Here is a 21,670-nt window from a genome sequence, read left to right as displayed (position 1 = left end):
GGTTGAGAAGTTCAATGATTTCAGTTTCATGTGGTTGTAAGTAATATATGGTCATGATGTCTTCCCCCGAGCATCTGGTTTCCGTTGATGATAGAGAGCAGCTCTTCCAGTTCGATGCTCAGATATAATGACACTTCCCGTTTATTAGGATTATGTCGAACTGCAGATTAAAGACTGTACATGTAAAGGTAGCTCAGCGGCACGAATGCTGCCTTCACAAAAAGTTTACAACAGAAAACGATACAAAAAAGGTTGCTAACGAAAGGAGCGGCCTCTTCCAACGCGGGAGAAATTCTCTGCACTTCTCCCAGTAGTGGTACTGGAAGAGAATCAGCACGAGGCCGACGGTGTCCAAGACGCGATAGAGTCTACAAGCAACATTAAAGTCAGTGTTCATCCAAGTCCCCAGCTTCACTTCAAAGCACAGGAAAAACTTACATTACCTCAACCATTAGCCCAATTTTCACCCACGACCCTGTCTCCATGGACCTCTTCATATGCTTCGCTTCCCGGCCCAGAAAACCTCCCCAAAATGCCAGCAAGCCAACCTGTAACATCAATGGAAGGATAGCCCACGCAAGCCCCCTATACGCAGTTAAAGCGGCTAGTCGGCCCAACAGGGAGATACCGATCTAAACCGTCAGTTGGCAGTCAGCCCCCTTCAACACAACCACCGAATGAAAGAAAAGGGGACTCACGTAAATAAAACAAACCCACAAAATCTTCCAACGTTTCAGAACCAACACCAACGTTGCCAGGTCAATCCCCAACTGCACTACTACCAGCACGATCCTCATCCAAAACCACCGTTTCCACTTGTCATAACACTTTTTATGAGTAGGCCATCTTCTCTTCTCCCATTGAGCTGGCTCACTGTGGCTTGTAGCGGGGTAGCCGCATAGCGTACAGCGCCATGCTACGCCGTTGGGTAGAAGTTCTGCGCCACATGATTTTGGTCGGAATTTTAATCGTGGATCACAATCCCTGAATGCGCAATTGAGACAGATATAGGGGAAAGCTTCGGGGTCATCGTAGGGGAGAGGTTTGAGGAGAAGGTAAGTTGCGCCCTGGCAGCGAGTGCAGTAGAGTATTTGGGCCGGGAGCGGGAGGGGGCGGGTTTGATGATCACCATGATGATGGCTAGTGAGTAGGTTATGCTTTTCGTCTTGTTCGGGGGGCTTTTCGTTTGTTGCGTCCATGTCGTTTGGTGCTGGAACTGTGTTTGGTGCAAGAGCGAGGTTTTGCAGAGGTGAGGTAATGCCGTAGCATAGTAGGGAAACTCTACTGGTAATTGTTGGTGCCGTAGATTCTTCGTTCGCTCTTCCACCATACGTCGTTTCGTTGGAATATTGCTGATATTCAACGATCGCTTGGGTCCCAGCACCTGGGACAGCAGTATACCCCATCATGTTGCAGAATCTTGACAAGCAAACGGAGTAGCACAACGTTACAACTTTATATCTCGTCGACAATATAAAGTCCTAGCAACCGGGTTATTCTGAGGGGCTGAGTGAATATTCCTCTTTATTCTCAGCTTAGGAAACCAATCACGAAATGCGATGGGGTGCTCTGATGCTGAAGCTCAGCCCCGTCTGGGGGTAAGCCTGCTTGATGACCATTGTGGTGATGTGACTGTGAGCTGACTAAGAGCAAATTACTCGCCCCAAGTAACGTTTCAATGTGACTATGTGTGCTTATTTACATTGTTTCATCCAATTTAGCGACCTAAGCTTATGCGTTGAACATCCAGAAACATAATGGCTGCCTAGCCAAGTATGTCCATTCCTAAATATTTTTGCTCTTTTACGAAGTTACGTTCTGCATTCGTGAGGCACGACACACCCATTCCCTGCTCAGCTATGCTCGTTTGCTGCTATTGAACCATTTTTCCTCTCGTCTGCGGGATCTGCATCTTCTCTAGGCCGATCGCAATGGTAGGTACATCCGTACATGTCCGTATGTTTGCTTTTAGCTTGATTGTTGGTTGCGCGATTGAAAGGGTTGAAGCGCAGGCTCCAGGAGTCTGTTGGTGGGTTCAAATGGCGAAGATATGGTCCCCACTTTCTCGCACCGACTGTGCGGCTCAGCGAGGCGCTGTGCCCTGTTTGTCCCCGTGGGCGTTGTTCACGCGATTATCAGATCTCAACCATCGATCGTTTCCTTCTTCAACCTCCCCTCCCTCTAGAAATCCCATCATGACCAGCATAGGGCATTCTATTACCCAAAGTGTGTCCTTCTACCAGGTTCCGAATGCCAAAGAACCTAAACTATAGTCGACATTTCACACGGTAATGGGGTATCTTTACTGAAAAGTGCCAACGGGGTTTCAAAGTCTGCCTAAACCTTCTCAGCCGGGTCTCTCGCTTTCTAGAAACCCCCCCGGGGGAATTTTTGCCAGAAGAATCTCTCTTCAGGACGAATGTGAGCATTTCTCGCGACTTACAACATCGACTATCCGGAGGTCAAACTATCTCACTCTCGCCGGTTATAGCTCAAATATAGGGTTGGCGCTTTCCATTTGCAGACAACGGCTCGAATATGGGCAGCTGAAAACGCCGAAACATCATGACGTGCACACGCAGTCTTCAAGAGATCTCGAAGTCCAACATCTATACGAGCCACTTCATATGAACTCTCTTCCGAACTCTCTTGGGACACTCGGTTTCCGAAGGGTTCAAAGCGAAGAAGTCAATCCTTGGTAGTTTCATTCCCTAATCAAGTACTTAATAATCCGGCTTGTCCCCCGTGATCCCCTTGCCGACTCTTACAGTCCCCAGTATCCTCTTTTAGTCCTTTCACTCCTCCTGGGGAACCAGTCCAAGCGCCTGCCTCCTCGACTTCGAGTTAGGGTCGAAGTACGGCTTCTCCCCCAGCGACACAACCCGATTACCTTGTCTTTTGCCGGCGTAGTCACTATCAATCGTCAGCATCATCCCATCCCATACAAGTAACAGAACATAGTGAGCCCATATCGACTTACTTCGTAGCAGTGTGGAAGACAGACCGGCTGCACAAGACTCTAAGTCAACTTCGAGTCTTTCTAGGTGAGTCGACTTTACAAGGCTATGAACTTACTTGTCCCAGATGGCGAGATCATTTTTGTTCCAGCGGAAGCGGACTTGGAGGTCGTGATTTTCGACGATAAGTTGGGTGACTGTTTGTGTGAGCCTGTGTCCTCACTGACCAACTGCCTCTCGGTGACTTGACACCATCCCCTTTCCTGGACATCACCACGCCAGGAGAGTTAAATAACTTACAGTACATCTTGAGAATCTCGCTCTCGCGTTCCGTTACGCCGTTGATCCGGCCATTTGCTATCTGGTTCCCGGCCGCGAAGAGACTCTTCCATCCTGTGACAGGGTTGGTGCGGACGACGGGGCTGTCCTCGTCAGCAAGTATCCCTTTTTATTTAGCTTTCCAAGGAGGATTCAAGGCCGACAAAATAACAACAGTAATGATGAAGAAGCCAACGATAAGAGCACGGACCCGGACTTCCAAAAGCAACAAAGAGAACAACGTTAGAAATGCGACTTACTGCACTGCGGTAAACTCCAACCCTCTATTTTCCGGCGCCCCTCGATAATCTTCAATCAAGTCAACCCCAAACTTCTCCTTGACCTCCTTAAACCCCGGTTGGTAATGCGTAGCCGTTAGGCTCTCAGCCAGCCTCTGGAACGCGGGACTCAGCCTGTCATATGCCTCGTAGCCCGACGCCCAGAGCGTGTCGCCGCCTGCGTCGGCCGGCGGATGCGTGATCTTGAGGATGGCGTAGTCTGAGGGGATGTGTTCGAATGTAATACTATTCAACATGGTCAGCACTCACTTGGCTTCATGCTCAGAGGACGGTTGTGTGAAAGATGGAGAACCTACTCAGCATGCCACCCCTCACTCCCCAACCTCTTCCCTAACCGATCGTACTTCTCCTTGTAGAACCTCCTGTTCTGCTCCGACGAGATAACAGATATCTCATCGTCTAATTTTCCGTTCTCGTCGACCGCAATCCCCCGCTTGCTATTTGCCAGCGCGTGGATGTGTAGCTTGCTGGTTTCCGGTTTGCCGGTAAGCTCGCCCAGCTTTTGGGCGAGGGTCTTTTGTTGATCGACGGTGAGGTCTTGGTTGCGGAAGAAGAGGACACCGCGTTGAGAGACTTTATGTTCAATGGTCAGCCATGCTTAATTTATCTCTCCCAGAGTTGAGTCCGACTCGTAGCCTTAGAAGTTCGACGTCCCCAACCCCTGACTGGCTGGATTAATGAAGTACTCACCCAAAATTGCTAAATCTCTAACCTTAATATCATCCTCTAAGATCTCACTCAACTGCAGCGTGGGAAACTCCCGGCCAATAACAGCCGTAACATCAAACTGCTCATACTGGTCCAGGCTGCCGGAGTAGGTAAGGGGACCGGTGAGCCGGCTGGCGCTGCTGTGGGTTTGGGCTGACGTAGGGGCAGCCTTATTTGGGACAGGCTCAGTTGTGATTGGCTGGATGTCAACGTCGGCAGAGGGAGGGGACATTTTGGTAATTGATGGGAAGGTAGGTTGTTGTGTTGCTGATGGTTAAGATTTGGCACGTTTGTTGGGCTAGACAGCTGTCTTGTCTGAACATTCGTGTTCTTCTCGAAGCCTGCGACGCTACAGGCTCTCAAATACTCCTAACAAACGGCGTTTACGGAATTAACCACATGACGACGATAAGGCTGACGATGAGGTGCAAGGTGTAGCATCTAACACCATATTTGGGGAGGAATATCTGAAATGTTGAAGTCATCTCGGAGAGATATCTATTTCCATGCTTGAGTATCATGATGCATCCTGTCAACAGACAGAGATAATAGGCAACCCTCCTCAATACTCTGCGCATTGGCACTCTTCTTGATCTGTATGGCTACACAACATCCATACGTGCTCAATGTCATTCTCGCACCATATTGCACCACATGACAACATCTCATCAGCGATATCAACATTCAGTGCATTCTTGTTTCTAAAGTGTCTTGAAGAGTACTGCAACAACTACCTTCCCTTCTCGTATGTGTCGTCCGACCGAGAGATTGTCCGTGTGCTGTGAGTTAACTGTGGAGATGATGGCGTCATGAGGGAAAGTTATCATCAAGGCCTTGGACTCGCATCACTGCAAGTTGGGGGACATTCCAGGAATCTGTCCGGAGTCTCTGGAGCTCATTTCTTTTCATTTCTTTCGTTAGCAGGTTATGCTGGAAGCTTTCGAGTCCGTCTTTAAGCGAGAGGCTTGTTAGCTCAGATCAACTGGATCAGTTTTTTTGCCTGGCCTTGGGCTTTTTAGTATTGCCCCTCCAAGAAACTCACTCCCTCCCCCCTAGTCCTAGTCCTCAATTGCCAGAAATTCTAAGCTCAGGTAGGCCCAGATCTGAGAACAGCACAACACTTTACTCACCTGTTCCATATCACCAGGCAAGTACAGCACTCGGGACAGACATCACCTACCACACGAATCATTCATTACGGAAAGAGACAAGTGACAAAACAGAACCAATCCATTCCACACTCGAAAGAACCTAACCTAAGCCTACGAGGACTGCTTAAGAGCCTAAGCTACAAGTGTAAAGAACAACAGCAGCAACTAGCTTCATATCATCAAAAAGCCATAGCCACAGCCCAGTTATGCCATATCCATGTTTGCCGGCTAGGCCAAAGAGGGAACAGGAACACTTCCATGGAGAGCACTATGGTATGTTAAGTAGGTAAGAAATGGGGAGACAGACAAGGACGGGGCGCACAGCAACCCGATCTCGCAGGGTCTCCCTTCCTTCCCTTCTTCCCCTTGTCAACTTAAGAAATCATTCCTCTCGCCTCAAGAAAGACATGTACGACAGGTTAGACATGTATTTCGTAAATTGTCCACCGAAAAACCAGAACAAAACAACCTCAACCCTATCTTTCCTTACCTCCAAACTTCCCTCATTTAGACAGCCCCAGCAGCGGCAGCAGCCGCCTTCCTCTTCTCAGCGCTAGTAAGCACAAGCCTAGGCGCCTTGCGCTGGCCCTCCACACCAGCACCAGCACCAGCCTTGTCACTGCCGCCGCGATTCTTTAACAGCGCAGCAAAACTCTCAGCTTGCTCGCGAGAGCCCTCATTATCTGGCGTCAGACTCACATTCTCCGCGCTATTCTTGCGCTCAGCCTTCTGACGGGAGCTAGGCCGATCTGAGCCGATGGCTCCCCAGCTGCTGGTGCTGGAGCGGGTGCTCGGCGGCAACATGCAGTCGTCGCGGTCGATCAGGCTGCCGGAACCGCTGCGCACCGAGTCGCTGTCGTTGTCGGTGAGGGGGGTCTGGATCGCCTCCTCGGTGGTCTCGGAGGTCGGACTGGTGCTACCGGAGCCAGAGCTGCGGGCCTCCTTACGGCGCTCGAGGCCAGCGCGGACAAGGTTATGCACAGCCGAGCGACGGGTGCGGGCAACAAAGTTTTTGCTGCCCTCGTGTTTGGCGGTCGGCTTCGACCGCAGCTCGTCCAGAGACGGCGGGTTGCGAGGCTGACGAATCGGGTGCTCGCCAGCACGGGCCTGGCCAGGACCGTAGCTCGAGGTCATCGGGGTCAGCGGGAAGACGGCAGTCTTGGGAGCGGCCGACTTGAGCGGCTCATCATTGACCGAAATCATCAGCTGGGTCTTGCCACCCAAGGGGGTCTTCTTATGGCCAGGGCGACGGGCAGCGTTCTGCTGAGTCAAATTGCTAGCGGACTCGGACGGAGAATCGAAGCAACGAGGAGGGGTTGGGACGCGGAAACCGGGCCGGTTATTGTTGGCACTCGCGGGTGGAGGAGAAACTTGGACGCGAGGAGTGCCAATGGCGGCCTGCTGAGCCTGCTGCTGTTGCGCCTGCTGCGCCTGCTGCGCCTGCTGTTGCTGCTGCTGAAGAGCAGCATAAGCGCTGACGAGTTGAGCCTGGTTAGCCTGGATCTGGGCGTTCAGCTGAGCATGAAGCTGGGCATTGAGTTGAGCCGTCAGCTGAGCGTTCAGCTGGCTCTGGGTGGTCTGGTCCATGTACAGCGACTGCTGGCTAGCGGCAGGATTGTAGACGCCGTACATGTTAGCCTGGTGAGGAGCAGTGGGAGCCATCATGGCCTGGGTGTTCTGGAGCTGCTGCTGGTAGACCGACGGGTACATCTGCTGCTGCATCATCTGGGACTGGCCGTTTAGGTTCATGTTTTGGAACTGTTGAGCGGCCTCCTGGAGAGCACGCAGTTGCTGCTGGAGGCGCTGTTGCTGCTCCGTCAGGTACGCGTTGGTGTAGAGCAGCTGGGCATGAAGGGCGGGGTCGATGGTGCCCTCACGGGCAGCATCGTCGAGGTTGATCTGCGGGGGCGCCAGCACCTGATCAGTAGTGTACTGCTGGGCAAAGCCCATCATGGGGTTGTAGGCCTGGGCCTGGGGCTGCAACTGCGGCTGCTGGGAGGCGAAGCGCGGCAGAGATGTCTTGGGAGGGTTGTTGTACAGGTTGGTCGCGTCGTACAGGCCGCCGCCGCCGCCTATCATAGAGTTGCGGTTCCGGCCCTGTGGGGCCGCAGTCGTGGGGGAGGAGGGAAGGGTCGAAAAGGACGAGACAGTAGCCGACTTGGGGGCGGTACGCAGACCGGCCAACAGGTGAGAGCGCGCAGTGCGGGGAGTGGGCAGACCATTGTCAACGCCGGAGGCCGACTTCAGCGCGTCAAAGGACAGCGGCTTGATGTTCTGCGCACCACCGCGACGCGACGCGAGACCCGAGGGCATGCCCATGCCGGGGGCCTGGTTAAAAGGAGCGTGCATCTGAGTGAGACTTCCAGAGTCCATTTTCGCGGAGACAGTCAGATGAGATTCGACCGGCAACTGGTCGAAAGGCGGATGCAGAGATATTAGAAACCTAAGTAGCGATGCAGATAGAAGACAAGACGCGCAGAGAAGACGTGATCGAACGTGCAACCCAGCGCGACGCAAGCTCTATACAGCCTCTCTTGGAGGATGCAATGCGAAATGACGAAATGACGATGATGGGAAAAGCTGCTGGCGAATCCAGGCAAGAAAACTGCTGCACGCGATGATGGAAATGCTAATGTCGATGTTGATTGAAATGGTGATGGGAAAAGGATCGGTTTCTTGAAAGGAGTGACGTGGGGCAATCGATGATGGCCGATAGCTACAGAGCAGAAAGCAGAAAGAGTGCAAATGCGCGAGATCGATGAAGACGAGAGCGATTTAGATCAAAAGTAGCAGGCCTCGTGACGTGACGCAGGGAGGTCAAGGCGAGCCTGTGGAGAGCCTGGACCCTAAACTGAGCACTGCAGCTAGCGGATAGAGGGTTGGTGGCGACGAGGGCAGCTGTCAGCACTGCCAGACAACAAGCAGATGGGACGGAGGCAAGCTTGAACTAGATTCCGGTTTGACTCGATCCAAAGTGGCTTGGTTGAGTTGTTTGTGCACACCAGCCAACGATCAGAATTAAAACCAGTTGGGCGTCCTTTGCAGTCGATGGCAGCGGTCGGCAACAATTAAGCTGCTAGTGCTGCTGCTGTAGAATCGTCACGTCGAGTCGTGGATTAGGCGTGCAGATGAGAAAGTAATCGGCCGATGCACACTGGCGACGGCGATGGGTTGACGGAAAAAGAAAACGGCGCAGAGTAAGCGTAGAATACACGATTAAAAAAATGTTCTAAGTGTGGTGCGTGTCGGTGTCGTCGACGTCGTGACTGGCCGTGGACGTGGACCGTAGTGAGGTGTGCTGTCAGCTTCCAACGCCCTCCTTTTTGTCCCAAATTTCGCTCGTGGATTGTGCAGCGGGTCCAAAGAACGCGGAGACGGGATAGAGTTAATGTGCGAGAAGTAGTCGATCGAACAGGACGAAAAAGCTTCCAATCAAGAATTACGATAATGACGACGGCGAACTGGCGAACGTGGAAGACGCAGAGGCCGACAACCACGAAGGGAGGAAGAGAGAAGGGCAAAAGGAAGGGTGGCGTGCTGGCGACTACAGAAGAGAAGGAGGAGAGAGAACCGGAAGGGAGGGCTTGCAGAGGAAGCGAGAGTTGAAGAGGCCAGTCAGGGCAGCCAAGCAGGACAGTGGGTCGGCCTGATGGAGCATGTACCTGGTCCTGGACAGCGGCACACGCCTCAGGCGGGGCGATCGATGGCTCTCCCGGCAAGGGGGCTCCCAGCCTGAAAGCCCTCAGAGTCCGTCTAAAACGGGCCAAAAACGGGCCAAAACGACTGGCTGCCAACCCTCTACCGCGGCAGGGGTGTAGGCCGAGCGGGTAGTGGACCACCCTGGTTGAACGACTGCTGTGCTTGCCTTTGATGCCGAGCGGTCTGCCCGGCCAATTAGAGTGCTGCATTCTTATTTGGCTGCTTGATGACATATTTTGCATCGGGCTGCGCTTGAACTCTAACAGTTGCACATATAAACCACTGCCTTATTTGCTAAGGGCCCATCAGCCCTGCTAAGCCGTCATACCCCGCGTGGCGCGGCCTAAATGTGGCCAAGCCAAATCGGGCTAGCGCTGCATGTGCCTTCCAGGAGCAAGCCAATGGCGGCCCGTGAGCGCAAAACTTTGACGGTCACCAACACCCAGATTGTATGCATCCTCGCCAGAACAACCGGACTCGCTCCCACAACACCTGATCAAAACAAATCGTTATTTTAACCACCTGTCGGTTGTTCCAAAGTTCTTTGTTGAGAGCTCCGTCTTTCTGATTGTCGTCTCTTTGAGTTGCAGAAGCGCAGGGATCAATTGCAAGGTGCACGCTACGGTTTGTTCCCTCATCGACGTCTGTGGCTGGTCCGGGGTCTCGGGCCAGGCATTTGTCATCCTGCTCCTCCGGCCCCGATCGCCATCATTCAACTTTTACATCGCTCTCACGATTCGGTTTTTACCAGGACGACTAGCATTGGCGGCGGGAGATCAGCAGACTGTCCTTCTATGCACCTGGAAAAGGTATTATTTGCTCTGCGAATGAAGGCAGGACGGCTCACAAAAGCAGGGTTTTCCCACTCCACTGCTGGGATCCGGATGGGTGATTTGCGATGAACCATATCTTGGGCGTCTAAGCCAAGGACGTGGGTGAGTTCCGTGGCCCTACGCTTCTGTAACGGCCAGGAGGCGGCTTGGCGGCGTCGCTGCATCCATCTCCAAATTTAGGAATCGCTGTTTCGGATTCTAGCAAGGGCTGTTGACTCTTTTGTCAATGACACCTTTCCATGAGCAGAAAAGACTATTGTCCCATTCCATCCATCTCAACGGTTTGCGCCGTTCCCTCAGAGGCTCACGCTAGCTGCTGGAAAAGCTAGTGCCCCCCTGAATGCCGCAGAAGGTAGCATCATGTCCACATGCGACTCGCGCGGACGCCAAAAACAGCGAACCAACCAAAGACTTCCTGCCTGGGCTCGGATCTCGAGTGTGCTTTTCTTTGAAAATGAGCATGGACCATCATTCTGCCGGCTCAGGTTCGTTTGGCTTGGGGAGTGTTGCTTTCTTCCTATCTTTCCATGCCGTTTTGCCCGTTCCTCAAGTGGGACAACCTCCGCAGAGACTTCAGAGCTATCATCAGCCAAAGAAATCAAAGCCCACTGTTTAAGCATTCTGTAAAGCCGCCAGCTGCAACCCTGCAGCTGTCGCCAGTACATGAATCACCGCACCTGTACCCTGCAGAACCACTGGCCATCTTGACGGCGCTTAGCCGCCGATCCCCAGATCCATACTTCATAACGGCCGCCAACATACTGGCAGCTAAATCCAACGGTCGACTCCAGTTCCCGTGCATGCAATTGCGGTTTCAACGACTAATAGAAAGGCCTCACTGGAGAAGATCGGGGTTGAGATCTGGTCGTCTTTATGGCCATCTCGTTGTTGACTTGATGGTAAATACCAGATTGCCGAGCTTCTCGGCTTTTTCTTTGTTCTTAGTTTTATTCTTGCTACGTCGCCGCGCCGCCATTGATGGTGTGCGGGCCGCGACCGGTGACGACCCACTCCCTCGGGTTGGGTTGGGTTTTAAGAAGGTTTGGATAAGATGGGACGATGGCACCAGGCCAACGGGACCCGATCCGACCTAGCCGCCGCCGACTGAGCCGATGGCTGGTTGTTTCGGCGATCTGATTATAAGAGAGAGTCATGACATAAAGGCAAGGCACGTACTGTGTATTACAATGAAGGGGGAATTCCCGGGGTTGGTGATGTGGGCTTGAGATGAATGCAGTGCTTTCATGCTCTCTCTGATCGTTCAGTTTCGCCCTGGGTGACTTTATCAGTGATTGATCCTTTGGAAACATGGCATTTATATATTTGTTTCCACATCCAGCCCTTAATTTAGAACCCCAAGGCTGTGCACTTGTTCGCGAGTCAGTCTTCTATTCGAGTTACGACGAACGAGTGGAGCATCCAGACGTCCCTTGCAACTTGCTCTTAACAAAATCCATGATTTCTAGCCTCTGAAACTCAGCTGGATGTCTGCAGACATGCTACTTTTCTGTCTTCCTGATCTGATTACAAGTTTCAAGGCTATTCACGCAGAGTGCGTGAATTCGGCAAAGCCGTCTCTGGTTTTCTGTTCATGATTCCTAGAATAATGCCCCACTCCCGAAGGTCATCAGGATCCGTCGAGATTCTCGGCAGTATAGGAGTTAGTATGCAAGCTTGTAAAGTTAAACTCACTTGATACCCGGGCTCGATTCCCGGCCGGGAAGCTTTCATCTTTACGATGATTTTTAGAGTTGAACTGATCATGGAATATCTCTATCTCTCGAATTACAGTTCGCTTTTGCCCACCCACACTATATTGTGCTCAATATTTGAAATCTGGTGCAAAGTATTCAAACTCCCGCTTTATCTGGCCTTCCTTGCCAGAAACGGAGAATTCAACAGCGTAACACGGCTGTATCAAGTGAAAACAGTCTCAGGCTGACTGTTCATAGACTGCGAGTTGTTTTCACATTCACAAGCTGAGTGTGGCACCGAAACGCTCAATCTTGAGCTCAAAATTGAAAAAAAAAAATTGCCCACAGGCCCTGAGCCTGGGCTCCCTCTGTCTGACCCTCTTGAATTCTGCGGAGGAGTCACGAGAATGAGGACGTAGGGAGAGCAGACCTTGTTGACGAGTTAACTCCAAATCCTGAAGCTTCAGTTCTAGGTAGGTTTCACACTTGGGAAGATGTTTTGCGATTGTCAACGAGGAGTGAACGCGACGATTCCCTCAGGGACTCGGCAATAAAGAGTGTCCCCATCATGACCTTCGCACCATAATTAGCAGTCAATAATCATCCAGCTGCAAATTTCGCTTACACCAGGTGTTAATAACAAGTTCTTAGTTCTCAAGAGTAAGTCTCTGACAATTCCTTCAGAGACAGGATTGTTATCGACATGGACAGAACTCAGCTACCGGGAAGGTTGACCTGAGTAGAACTGGAATTCCAAGCGAATACAAGCCACTTTTCCTCGCTTGAAGAAGTTCGGGATATCTAACTTTACGCTTATAAGATGTAGCCCAGTTAGCCATTTTCCACCCTCACACCTCAAGGGGAATGAATCACAAGTATCTCTGGACGGCATTACTTTACACCTTGGGCGTCCTCCGGAGCTCACTCAGCATGCCGCAAGACTTTATTCAATGTATACTTAAACCCAATAGCATGAAGGGAACCAAATCTCCGTTCAGGACAAGATTTATTGTGTTTATTCAGCTTTACAAAACAAATCCCGGAATGACTCTGGTATCCCCACCCACCCGTAATCCTTAAACCGGCTTGACACCCTGACGCCGTACGTTCCTTGTACTTCAAGAGATGTGTACCCAAAAGCGCCAATATTCACGCTCAAAACACACAGAATGCAAAAGTAAAGATGCCTTCAGACATGCACCAACTTGTTCCAAAGAGCCGTCCAAAAAGCTCAAGGGAAATTGAGCAGCCCAAAACTTTGGATCTGGAAGCCGCAACTCTGGCTGCATCACCGTAACTATTCATGCCATGCCTCAACTCAATCTCCAAAACCAAAAACCATGGAATCAGCACCATGAAGACCATGCCAAACATGCCATACACATACGCAAGCACCAGGATGTTGGCTGTGAAGTTGCCAAACCCCTGGCTTAGTTGGTAGTGATCGGTATGAATGACTGCGTCCTGCGTTCTGAAACTCTATGCTCTTTCCTCGACTCCTCTAGGCGATTCCCTTCTTTCACTGCCATAAAGCATGCTCTTCTTGCCTGGTGTCTAAGTTTGTTGCCATTATCCATTCCTCTACTAGTAGCCACCCATGCCTTCCTTCACCTTTTTTCATGGAGTCCCTCCTCTCCTATCCTCTAAAAGCCGCATGCCAACATGAGGAAAGGCTAATACCTCCTCTCCTCAACTGGAACATTTTCTCCATAAAACCCCCCAGGAATAGTCGGATCCCTCTCCCTGGCCAACCGACACGCCAGGCACGGACCCCCGCCATACACCCTTGTATGCCTGGTCCAGCCATGTCCATTTCCATCCAGCACTGAAATAATCTCTCCCTGGACCTCAATCTCCTGCTGCTGATGGTGATCCTGTTCTTGTTGCTCGGTTTGTTGCGCGGATAGAGACTGGGCTTGTTGCTTCTCCCCCATCTTCTCCCTATCTCCCGACTCCTTGCCCGACGAGGAATCATTCTCCCCCAGTGCATTATTCCCACTCAACGTCACCTCACTACCCGGGATCCGATTACCCTGGGCCAAACTCTCCGCATATACTGTCCTAGTCACAAACTCAATCTCACTCCCATTCCCCGCTACAGGCTTAAATCCCGACGTCAGAGCCGAAGTCCAAACCCCCAAAACTTCCTCTTTTGAAAACCCAATCGGCGCTGTCTTATTATATGACCTCCTCTTCGTCGGCACCCCCGACCCGGACCCCTGCTGCTGTTGCTGTTGCTGTTGTGTCGAAGATCCCTCGCTCACTCCGCTAGCAATACTCTTCACCTCGGCGTCGTCTATACCCTCGGCGTAATCCGGATTCGGCATGCTGAGCAGATCAGAGCCAAAGGTTGGCGGGGCTGATGCCAAGTCGTTAGGGTGACGGTCCACGAGTGATGATAACTCAGACGACGACAGCGGCGGGCCGGGCATGGGGTCCAGTCTAGGCGGGGTGAATGGGAGTGGGGGAGGGGGGCGGATGAAGGGGAATTTGTTAATGTTGAAGGGGAGGGGGATCGCCGTTGATGTTGGTGCTAATGATGGTGAGGCCGACAAGGGCGCTGTTACTGACGCAGGTGTAGGTACGTTATGGGGAAAAGGACGTTGATGTGTAAGTGGAGGAGGAGCTGGAAAACGTGCAGTGGTTGGGATAGTAGCTGTAGTAATGTTCTGCATCAGGTCGGGAGAATAGAACACCGAAGGGGGCTGAGGCGTACTTATACTCGCACGCCCACCTACATGCACGCTTTCAGGTCCGAGGCGGGCCCCAAGACCAGCTAGTTTATTTAACCCTTCGTCCGACCGTTTCAACTCCACCACAACCGCCCTACGTTTACCCGTAATTGTTGCGCGTTGTGAAAGGTTGTGGCCTGCTCTTTTAAGTTGATCCCTATCCGAACAGCTGCCGCTGCCGTTACGTGTGGCAGGCGATGAGTCGCATGGGGAAAAGCCCTTTGTTTCCGTGACACCCAAGAAGCCGGGCGCAAAGCGTGGCTGATCCGCTGCCGCACCAGTCGCACTAGCAGCACGTGATGGTGCCGCTGGCGGAGCTGACGCTGACCCGAGACTCTGGTTCTCGGGAATCTTTTCGTCCAGGGTAGCCATGCTTGGAGATGTCGCTAATCCGAGTCGCAAAACATTTCTCTGGCCAGAGCTCGTGAAAAACACCTTCGTGTAGATTGAATGCCTTCCTTGTTGGACAGTCCCCCTTTCTTCCGAACCAGCCGCAGCATGGGTACCCGGGCTGGCAGCTTGCCAAGTCAAACCGTTCCCGTCGTGCCGTGGTTTCGTGACCCTGGACTTGTCATAGCCTGAGTGGTGCAGAGCCAGACTCGGATTGCGCTTGACGTCAGCAGAGGTGGTAGCCCCGCGAGGTATACCCGATTCTCTTGACCGAGGTGAGCCAGAAGTGGCACCAGCAATAATGATGGAAGTCGAACACCGCGACCAGAGCAGAAACAGGAAGGCAACCGCGCCCGACAGGACAGAGAGAAGCACGAGGGTAGACGTAGCTGGAGGCCTCAGAAAGCCTAAGTGGTTCGTGTACCAGTGCGACGATGATAGAGATAGTACTGGGTTCCCAAAAGGGGAGTCTTCATTGGGGCCGGTACCCCGGCCCGAAAGTGTATTAAGGGTTGGCATGGGAGCAGCTGAAAGTCCCGGTGTCCTTGTAGCACCGCCCCTCCTTGCAAAAACACTAGCTGATTCTTAGGTAAATTAAAACTGTGCCAAGGGCGTGGGTAGTGCTAAGGTATAGTTCCCCTGCTGGAAGCGTCGGCGGGTGTATGAGAAATGTGTGCGTGCGTACGTATTACGTCCGTAAGAGGGGTAGGCAGCGTCCCTATCACTAGGCAAGGGTACTCTGACTCGGTTACTCGACCTTGGGGCCTTGGGAGTCGGGGAAGCTTGACTTCTCAGGGTTGAGGCACAGCCCCCGGGGAATCTGGGTTGGGCTGACGTTCGCTCTCAATTTAGCCACTCACTCGGCCCTGGCTGGGCCAGACGTGGGTTTGATGTTTCGGATTTTGGGGGGAAGGCTAGTGACCGTTAGATGGCTGACGCTGAGAAACCCTGGAGGAACGGTCTTGGCTTCCTGAACACTCATGGAGAGGATCAGAGCGGGACGGTTGTGAGAACACCGTTCGTCATCATTCACCAAGCCGAGTGTTTGCTAACATAGGCATAACAGAACGGTGAATAACCTGACCGCGGCCAAAACCTTGACCAGTGTATGTGAGGGAGGGTGTATATGCCTGGGGGAAGTGACAATTCGGGCAACAAGACGAGAGAGGGAGGGGACTTACATGTTAGACGTAGACAAGCTGCGATCTCGCAGGACCGGTCGGAAGCACGTTTTTGCGCCCGGCAGCCACCAGACACAACTTAGAAGCCTCGGACAGCACGATAAAAGGTCAAAAGCATCGGAACTCGGGAGTTACAACGGGTCCCGGACCCCGAAAGGGGGGGGGGAGGGGGCAGGTCATTGACGACTTATACTCGGGCTCAGGTCCAGGCCCGCGGTGAACCCAAAGCGATCCACCCTGCCGTATGCCCACAAACCTAGATCGTTGTCGCCATCACTTAATCTTAGTACAGGTAGCCATAGTGTTGTGAGAGTATCGGGCCAGTTGCAGAGGAGCAAGCAAGCAAGAGCCCAAGACATTGTTCGACAACACCGAATTCCTGTGGGCCGGGATTCCTAGGGCCAACCTGGAAAGTGGGCATTTGTCCACGCCCCTCTTATTCTCAGCTGCTTAAAGGACAACCCGGGAGAGGCACCCATTCCCAAAATAGGAATGACCAGGCTTAGCAGGCCCGCAGTGGCACCCTCAGCAGTCATGGGGTGTCATGGGCCCTGTGGGCTTGTTGTGTACCTGCTGTAGATCGTTCAAAACTTTCGTTTATAACCTCTTAGCAACGTCCCAACATTTCCGCGGCACATCGCGACTCTGTGATGAACTCATTTCCGAGGACTTGAAACAATTGGAAGAGAAGAAGGTTTTGGGTAGTTCATCCTGCCAGCCGGAGGGACAAGGCTGGCGTTACTCAGCAACAGACAACCTACCATCTCGCGATGTGGTTGGCTGGTACCCAGCAGGATGTACAGGTGGCCGAGCTTGTTTGTGCCCTGTCTGCGAGCGAAGATTAACCTCTGTGGACGGAACGGGGGCTCCTGTGGGACTGCAGCCACACCTCCGACAGCTGTGCTTGGTAGGGTACATGTACCGTACGGATTACAGATCACACACAAGCTGCTTGCTAGCGTAAACCATAGCATCCAAGGCCGTCAACGATTCAAAATATGCAGTGTGCTGCTCAGGCATTATTGGCGCCGTGTTAGCGCGCTGTGGCAGGCAGCTGAACTCTATCGGCAAGCAGCACAACCCAAGGACCATCGCTCTTGGCCCCGAAAAGCGATGGCACTTCCATGACAGCCCAGACACCAGACTCCCAGAGTTTACGCATTTTGACAGCGGAAATTCCATCCATCCATTATCTCGTCGTGCGCTTGGATAGCGGTGGTGGCAATCGCCGAGCGCCAGCTCCAAATCTGGCATAGCTTTTGTGCTTCAGCTCCCACGAGGCTCGTTGGCGCGGACCAGTTGATCCGTGTTGGGAGCGAGGCTGCAACGTCGCCCCGACGTCCCTGATCCCTGCGCTTTCAACGCTTTCCCACGCGTTGGTGTCGCGCTCACCAGCCAGCCTCATGCATGCGGCCGGGCCAATGTGACTAAAGCATGGGGCATTCTCTGGCTCTTTAAAGCACTGTTCCTTTTTGATCGCCGTCAGCAGCCATCAGCATTGTGGCAGGCGAGCGATTGTGACCTGATTCTCTTTTATCCACACGAGCGATGATGGACATTAAAGAAACCGTCGGGGTGTTGCTGAGTCGCTGAAATCAGGCTGCAGTTGGTTGAAGGGACCACGGCTGCAGGGTGCTGCTAAGAGAGAGTATGGGAGCGCGAAGGCTCACAGGCGGATGGTGGGGGGTGACATCCCAGAATGCAACAATCGGATGCAACAGGATGCAACGCGCATGACGGCTTGCAGCGAATCTGGCCTTCAGTAGCTCTAATTGGCTGAGAATGCAGCTGTACGCCATCGCTTCGACTGCCGTTGCTAGCACCGCAACCTGGGAGAGGCACCCGGATCACCAGCAAGGGATCGAAATCGCGGAATTTTTACGACTTTTTCGCTTCATGGTGGAGGACAAGCTAGCAACTCCGCAGCTGAGCCTGCAGTCAATTGGCGAATTCTTGGGCATGCTTCAATGGGATATTTGGTCGAGCTGTTGGCATCATTGGTGCTGAAGGACATAGGGGGAGAAGGGGCGCTTGGAGAGGAGAGGAAGAAGGGCAGCGAGCGGCTCATGCCTGAGGCCTCAGGCTGCAGACTGCAGCTTGACGGTCGCCCATTCCTCGAAGCCATCGCACTATTCATGGCAGCTGAAAGTCGCTGTTAGCGCTCCTCAGCTTGGCTCAAAACAGGCGACTCGCAGGCAGATAAAACCCTGCACTTGCCACACACCGAATTTCACTGACTCTCCTGGTACCCCATTTTGCCCGTCAAGTTGTGCAGTCGCTCTCGCGACGCATCCCCGTGGATCGCAGATCCCCGCGCTCTTCTCTGGGAATGCTCGACCATCCGGATCATCGCAGCTCTTCCGGCTTCCCGAGGGATCCGGGAGGCAGCCATAACTGCGCCCGAGCCCTAAATGACGGAGATAGAGTTGTGTCGAGTGCAACATGGAGCATCGGAGATCACAAATCACGGGGTTGTATGTTGCAACAAAACTATCCTTGGATTCGTACACGAAGAAGTTGGACATGCTGACAGTCAGTGATATTGGCAGGCAAGCAATCTCTCGCATTGCACTGTGGGCCGTTGCACCCCAAACAGCAGCTTCCTCAGCCCTACGGCGGGGCCCACCAACTCAGGCCACCCGCTCCTCGATCCCTGCGTACGTCCCCCGCCGCGGCTGCCCCATCCAGTCACCGTCCGGTCAATGGCGCTCGCTGCAGCGCAACAACAGGGCATTATCGTCCTGGTCCTCGCTTGTCGCTGCCCGGTCACGCCTGTCTGCCGATGCGAGCTACCCACTTCGATCTGCTCACTTACATGTTCTAAATGTCACCTGCAGAACCTTCTCGGATTGCAAGCGCAATACGGGCTGCAGAGCGCAGATTGAGACGAGCTGCATGTCGATCATCATGTTAGACTGCGGCTCTTACGCACTCAAATCTTCTCTCCGACGCAATTTTAACAATTTTTGCCCAGCCGACCTGTTCCCCTCGGCTCAATGGTGGGACTTTGAGGTTTTGACCGCTATTTGCTGGGAGGGGCAAAACGAACAACCACCCTTGCGCAACTCGGATGTGATGATGCTTCTTTCTCCCAGTCTCGAGCTCCTCCGATGCTACGGTGTCTCCCGGTGTCTCCAGCGTAACAGCTGGAACAGAGGCTCGTCGTTTCGAGCTGTGGTTACAGGGCAGTCGAGTATGCAGGTTACAACTGGAGCCATCAAGCGCCAGTGAGGCGACTGCCTGTTCAGCGCGATGGTTGGCTGCTTGCAGCGCACCATTCAGATCTCGCAGCACGCCCAACGCCACGGCTAAGAGCAGGGACACTTGCCACCACCACAGACCAGTGATCTTGGAGCCCTTTCGCTCTCTTCGTGTCTTAACTTCAGCTATTCCTTTTGTCATTTTTGAAGCATCTCGGCGTGCTGAACATCGAATTTTTCGCAGAAAGCTTGCTGAGCCGAGCTGACCATTTTCGCGCTAATGCGGCCCAGTTGTGCCCCATTCTTTGTCGTTGCCCGTCCCGTCTTGCGCCGAGCTGCCTCCCGTGTTCGCCGGTTCGGCCCCTGCTAGGTAGCTTGCCAGCAAGGAGATGACCTGCAGGGATTTCTATGGCTGACATTGTGGCCAGAGAGTTACCGGGTTGAGTTGAAAATGAAGGCATTCAATCGGAGGGTCACTGAGAATCAGATCAGCTGGTGGTCTTGGAGCAAAGGGCGCAGCGAAAACCCTCCTGGTTGTTGCATGAATCGGCAGGTCATCGAGTGATGGAGCTAGGGTCAGCGTTTCCACGCATTCCTTTGCGTCGGGAGCCGCCCGCTCGTCTCTGCTCTAGATCAGATCCGACGGGTTGTTGTGGCTTTGGTCAGGCGGAGTATGGCTAGAGCTGACGAAAGCTTCAACACGAAGCCAACGCCAGCTCTCTCACACAATGTTTGCCATCGATGTGGTATTAGTGCTGAGGACGCAAGTCCGTTTGGCATCAAGAGAAATCGGATGAGACATCTACACAAAGGTATTGCATTCGGTGCTAGTGAATTGGATCACAGTGGCCCTCTATGGTGGCGGTAGCGGCATCCAAGTGGATAAATTGTGCTCTGCGTTGGTAGCTGGCGTCCAACCAGCTCGTCACCAGCGCCAACCAGGTTAACCGCATCAGAGCCTTGACAATGACGATCGCTTAGCAAGGGGTTGCACACGACCCAGTCCTGGGGTTCGGCTTCCCTCGTTTCCGCCCCCATCTTATCATGCAACCGCCACTGAAGCTGGCGATGGCAAGCTGAAATACGCTTCAGCTGACGTGTTAGTTGCTGAGGCGAGTGGTCTTGTCGAGATGGATGGGGAAGCGGTAGGCGAGAGAGCCGAACAGCCGAAACCATCGTGAGAAGACGGTTAAGCTCGCCATCCCGCGGATCGAGAGCGGAAACCACGGAGCGAGCTTGCTTGAGCTTGTCGATCAACTGTTGGCGATCGAGTTTCTGGGTCCGATGCCTACGCACAACTTTGTCGGGCATGCTGTTGTCATCTTGAGGGCTGTGGCGACGCTGGAGAATCGCATCGAATTGACCAGAAGGCCGTTTCATAGCCCAAAGGAAGTCCTGTATGGGCAAGTAGATGTGACGGGTAAGTTTCCCTCTTCATGTCATCATTCTGCATCAGCAGCCGGCCCCTAGTCACACCATCGGAACACAGCCACTCTGCATGAAGAATCTAGGGTTAGCTCAAGTGGAACTTTTACAATTGTATGTGCTGGGCAACCGCCCGCTGTTCTAGGCCGTGAGACGTCAGCTCAAGTGTGGCTGACTGGCGCGCGGGGGAGGTTATGGTTGGCTATGGAACGATAGCCGCCTCGTGGGGTTGCGGATACCATGTGTGCCACTGATGGAGATGTCAGACTTTGAGGAGGAACGGTTGCCAATCGTTCAGTGTTGAGATGCGACTGGGCTCCAATGCTCCAGTCCAAAGAGAGGTAATGTGAGGTTCAGCAAAAAGAGGCCCCGCTTGTGACAACGAGGGGTTGGGTCGATGAGATCTTGGAAAGAGGGGGGGGGGGGAAGTGGATGGTAAGTCGACCGTCAGGCTTACCACAGAGTCCGTGTCAAGGGGATGATGATGGGTCTGGAAAGAGCATCAAAGGCAAGAATGCGCGAGGGACTGGAACCTGGAGCAAAGCAGGCTGTTGAACTCCCTTCTGAAAAACCATCAAGTACAGAATAATACGCATGATAGGTACTCACCTCCCTATCTAAAGAAGTCGTGGATATTCGCTTCTCGTTTATAATCTGTCTCAGAGTAGTTCCAGCTGATTTGGCTAGGCAATGTAGATATTGGTTTGGGCCCTGACTCCTGCTTTCTCGTCAGACGTCTTCGCTGTGCTATCTGCACCTTTCCTAAGCCATTGTATGCATAGCATGCCGATAGCCCATTCGCAAGTGATGGAACCTCAGGCTCACGAAAGCCTTGTCTCTTCAGTCTTCTCAGGTGAATCGTTAGAGTAAGATTAGGGTTGGCATGAGCTTAAACTACATCCGAGAGCCATGAGCGTGACTCCTGCCTAAAAACGGTTATGTTCCCGGTCAGCCTAAAGCCATCATCTCACGAGGACTTCGGGACTGAACCACATCGTCATGCTCTTGTAAGCAAATAGGGCTAACTGTGCAAGGCCCCTCACGCCTTGGTAGTCAACAGAAGGAGACCAAGGTCCATCTAAA

General features: G+C 52.9%; 3 protein-coding genes and 1 non-coding gene across 4 annotated transcripts; 1 reads left to right on the top strand and 3 right to left on the bottom strand.

Annotated features, from left to right (window-relative positions):
* Positions 1–2,795: 2,795 nt before the first annotated feature.
* CTHT_0040480 (uncharacterized protein) lies at positions 2,796–4,514 on the bottom strand (the record flags this gene model as incomplete). The annotated part of the gene is made up of 7 exons (XM_006694392.1): positions 2,796–2,913; positions 2,981–3,007; positions 3,076–3,154; positions 3,258–3,379; positions 3,536–3,799; positions 3,871–4,147; positions 4,265–4,514. The coding sequence occupies 7 exons, from the start codon at positions 4,512–4,514 to the stop codon at positions 2,796–2,798; spliced, it is 1,137 nt and encodes a 378-aa protein (XP_006694455.1).
* A 1,426-nt stretch (positions 4,515–5,940) lies between these two features.
* Positions 5,941–7,806, bottom strand: CTHT_0040470 (uncharacterized protein; the record flags this gene model as incomplete). Its single annotated transcript, XM_006694391.1, has 1 exon — positions 5,941–7,806. The coding sequence occupies one exon, from the start codon at positions 7,804–7,806 to the stop codon at positions 5,941–5,943; it is 1,866 nt and encodes a 621-aa protein (XP_006694454.1).
* Positions 7,807–11,608: 3,802 nt separating this feature from the next.
* On the top strand, positions 11,609–11,689 carry CTHT_0040460. Its single transcript is given in 2 exon segments — positions 11,609–11,647; positions 11,653–11,689. It is a non-coding gene; the product is annotated as a tRNA-Tyr (tRNA).
* A 1,643-nt stretch (positions 11,690–13,332) lies between these two features.
* On the bottom strand, positions 13,333–14,763 carry CTHT_0040450 (uncharacterized protein; the record flags this gene model as incomplete). The annotated part of the gene is made up of 2 exons (XM_006694390.1): positions 13,333–14,192; positions 14,394–14,763. 2 exons carry the CDS (start codon positions 14,761–14,763, stop codon positions 13,333–13,335), a joined length of 1,230 nt encoding a protein of 409 aa, XP_006694453.1.
* Positions 14,764–21,670: the final 6,907 nt, after the last annotated feature.

Source organism: Thermochaetoides thermophila, assembly GCF_000221225.1.
Source record: "Thermochaetoides thermophila DSM 1495 unplaced genomic scaffold scf7180000011818, whole genome shotgun sequence".
NCBI lineage: Eukaryota > Fungi > Ascomycota > Sordariomycetes > Sordariales > Chaetomiaceae > Thermochaetoides > Thermochaetoides thermophila.
The sequence above is the reverse complement of the archived record's forward strand: the minus strand, read 5'-3'. Positions and strand labels throughout refer to the sequence as shown.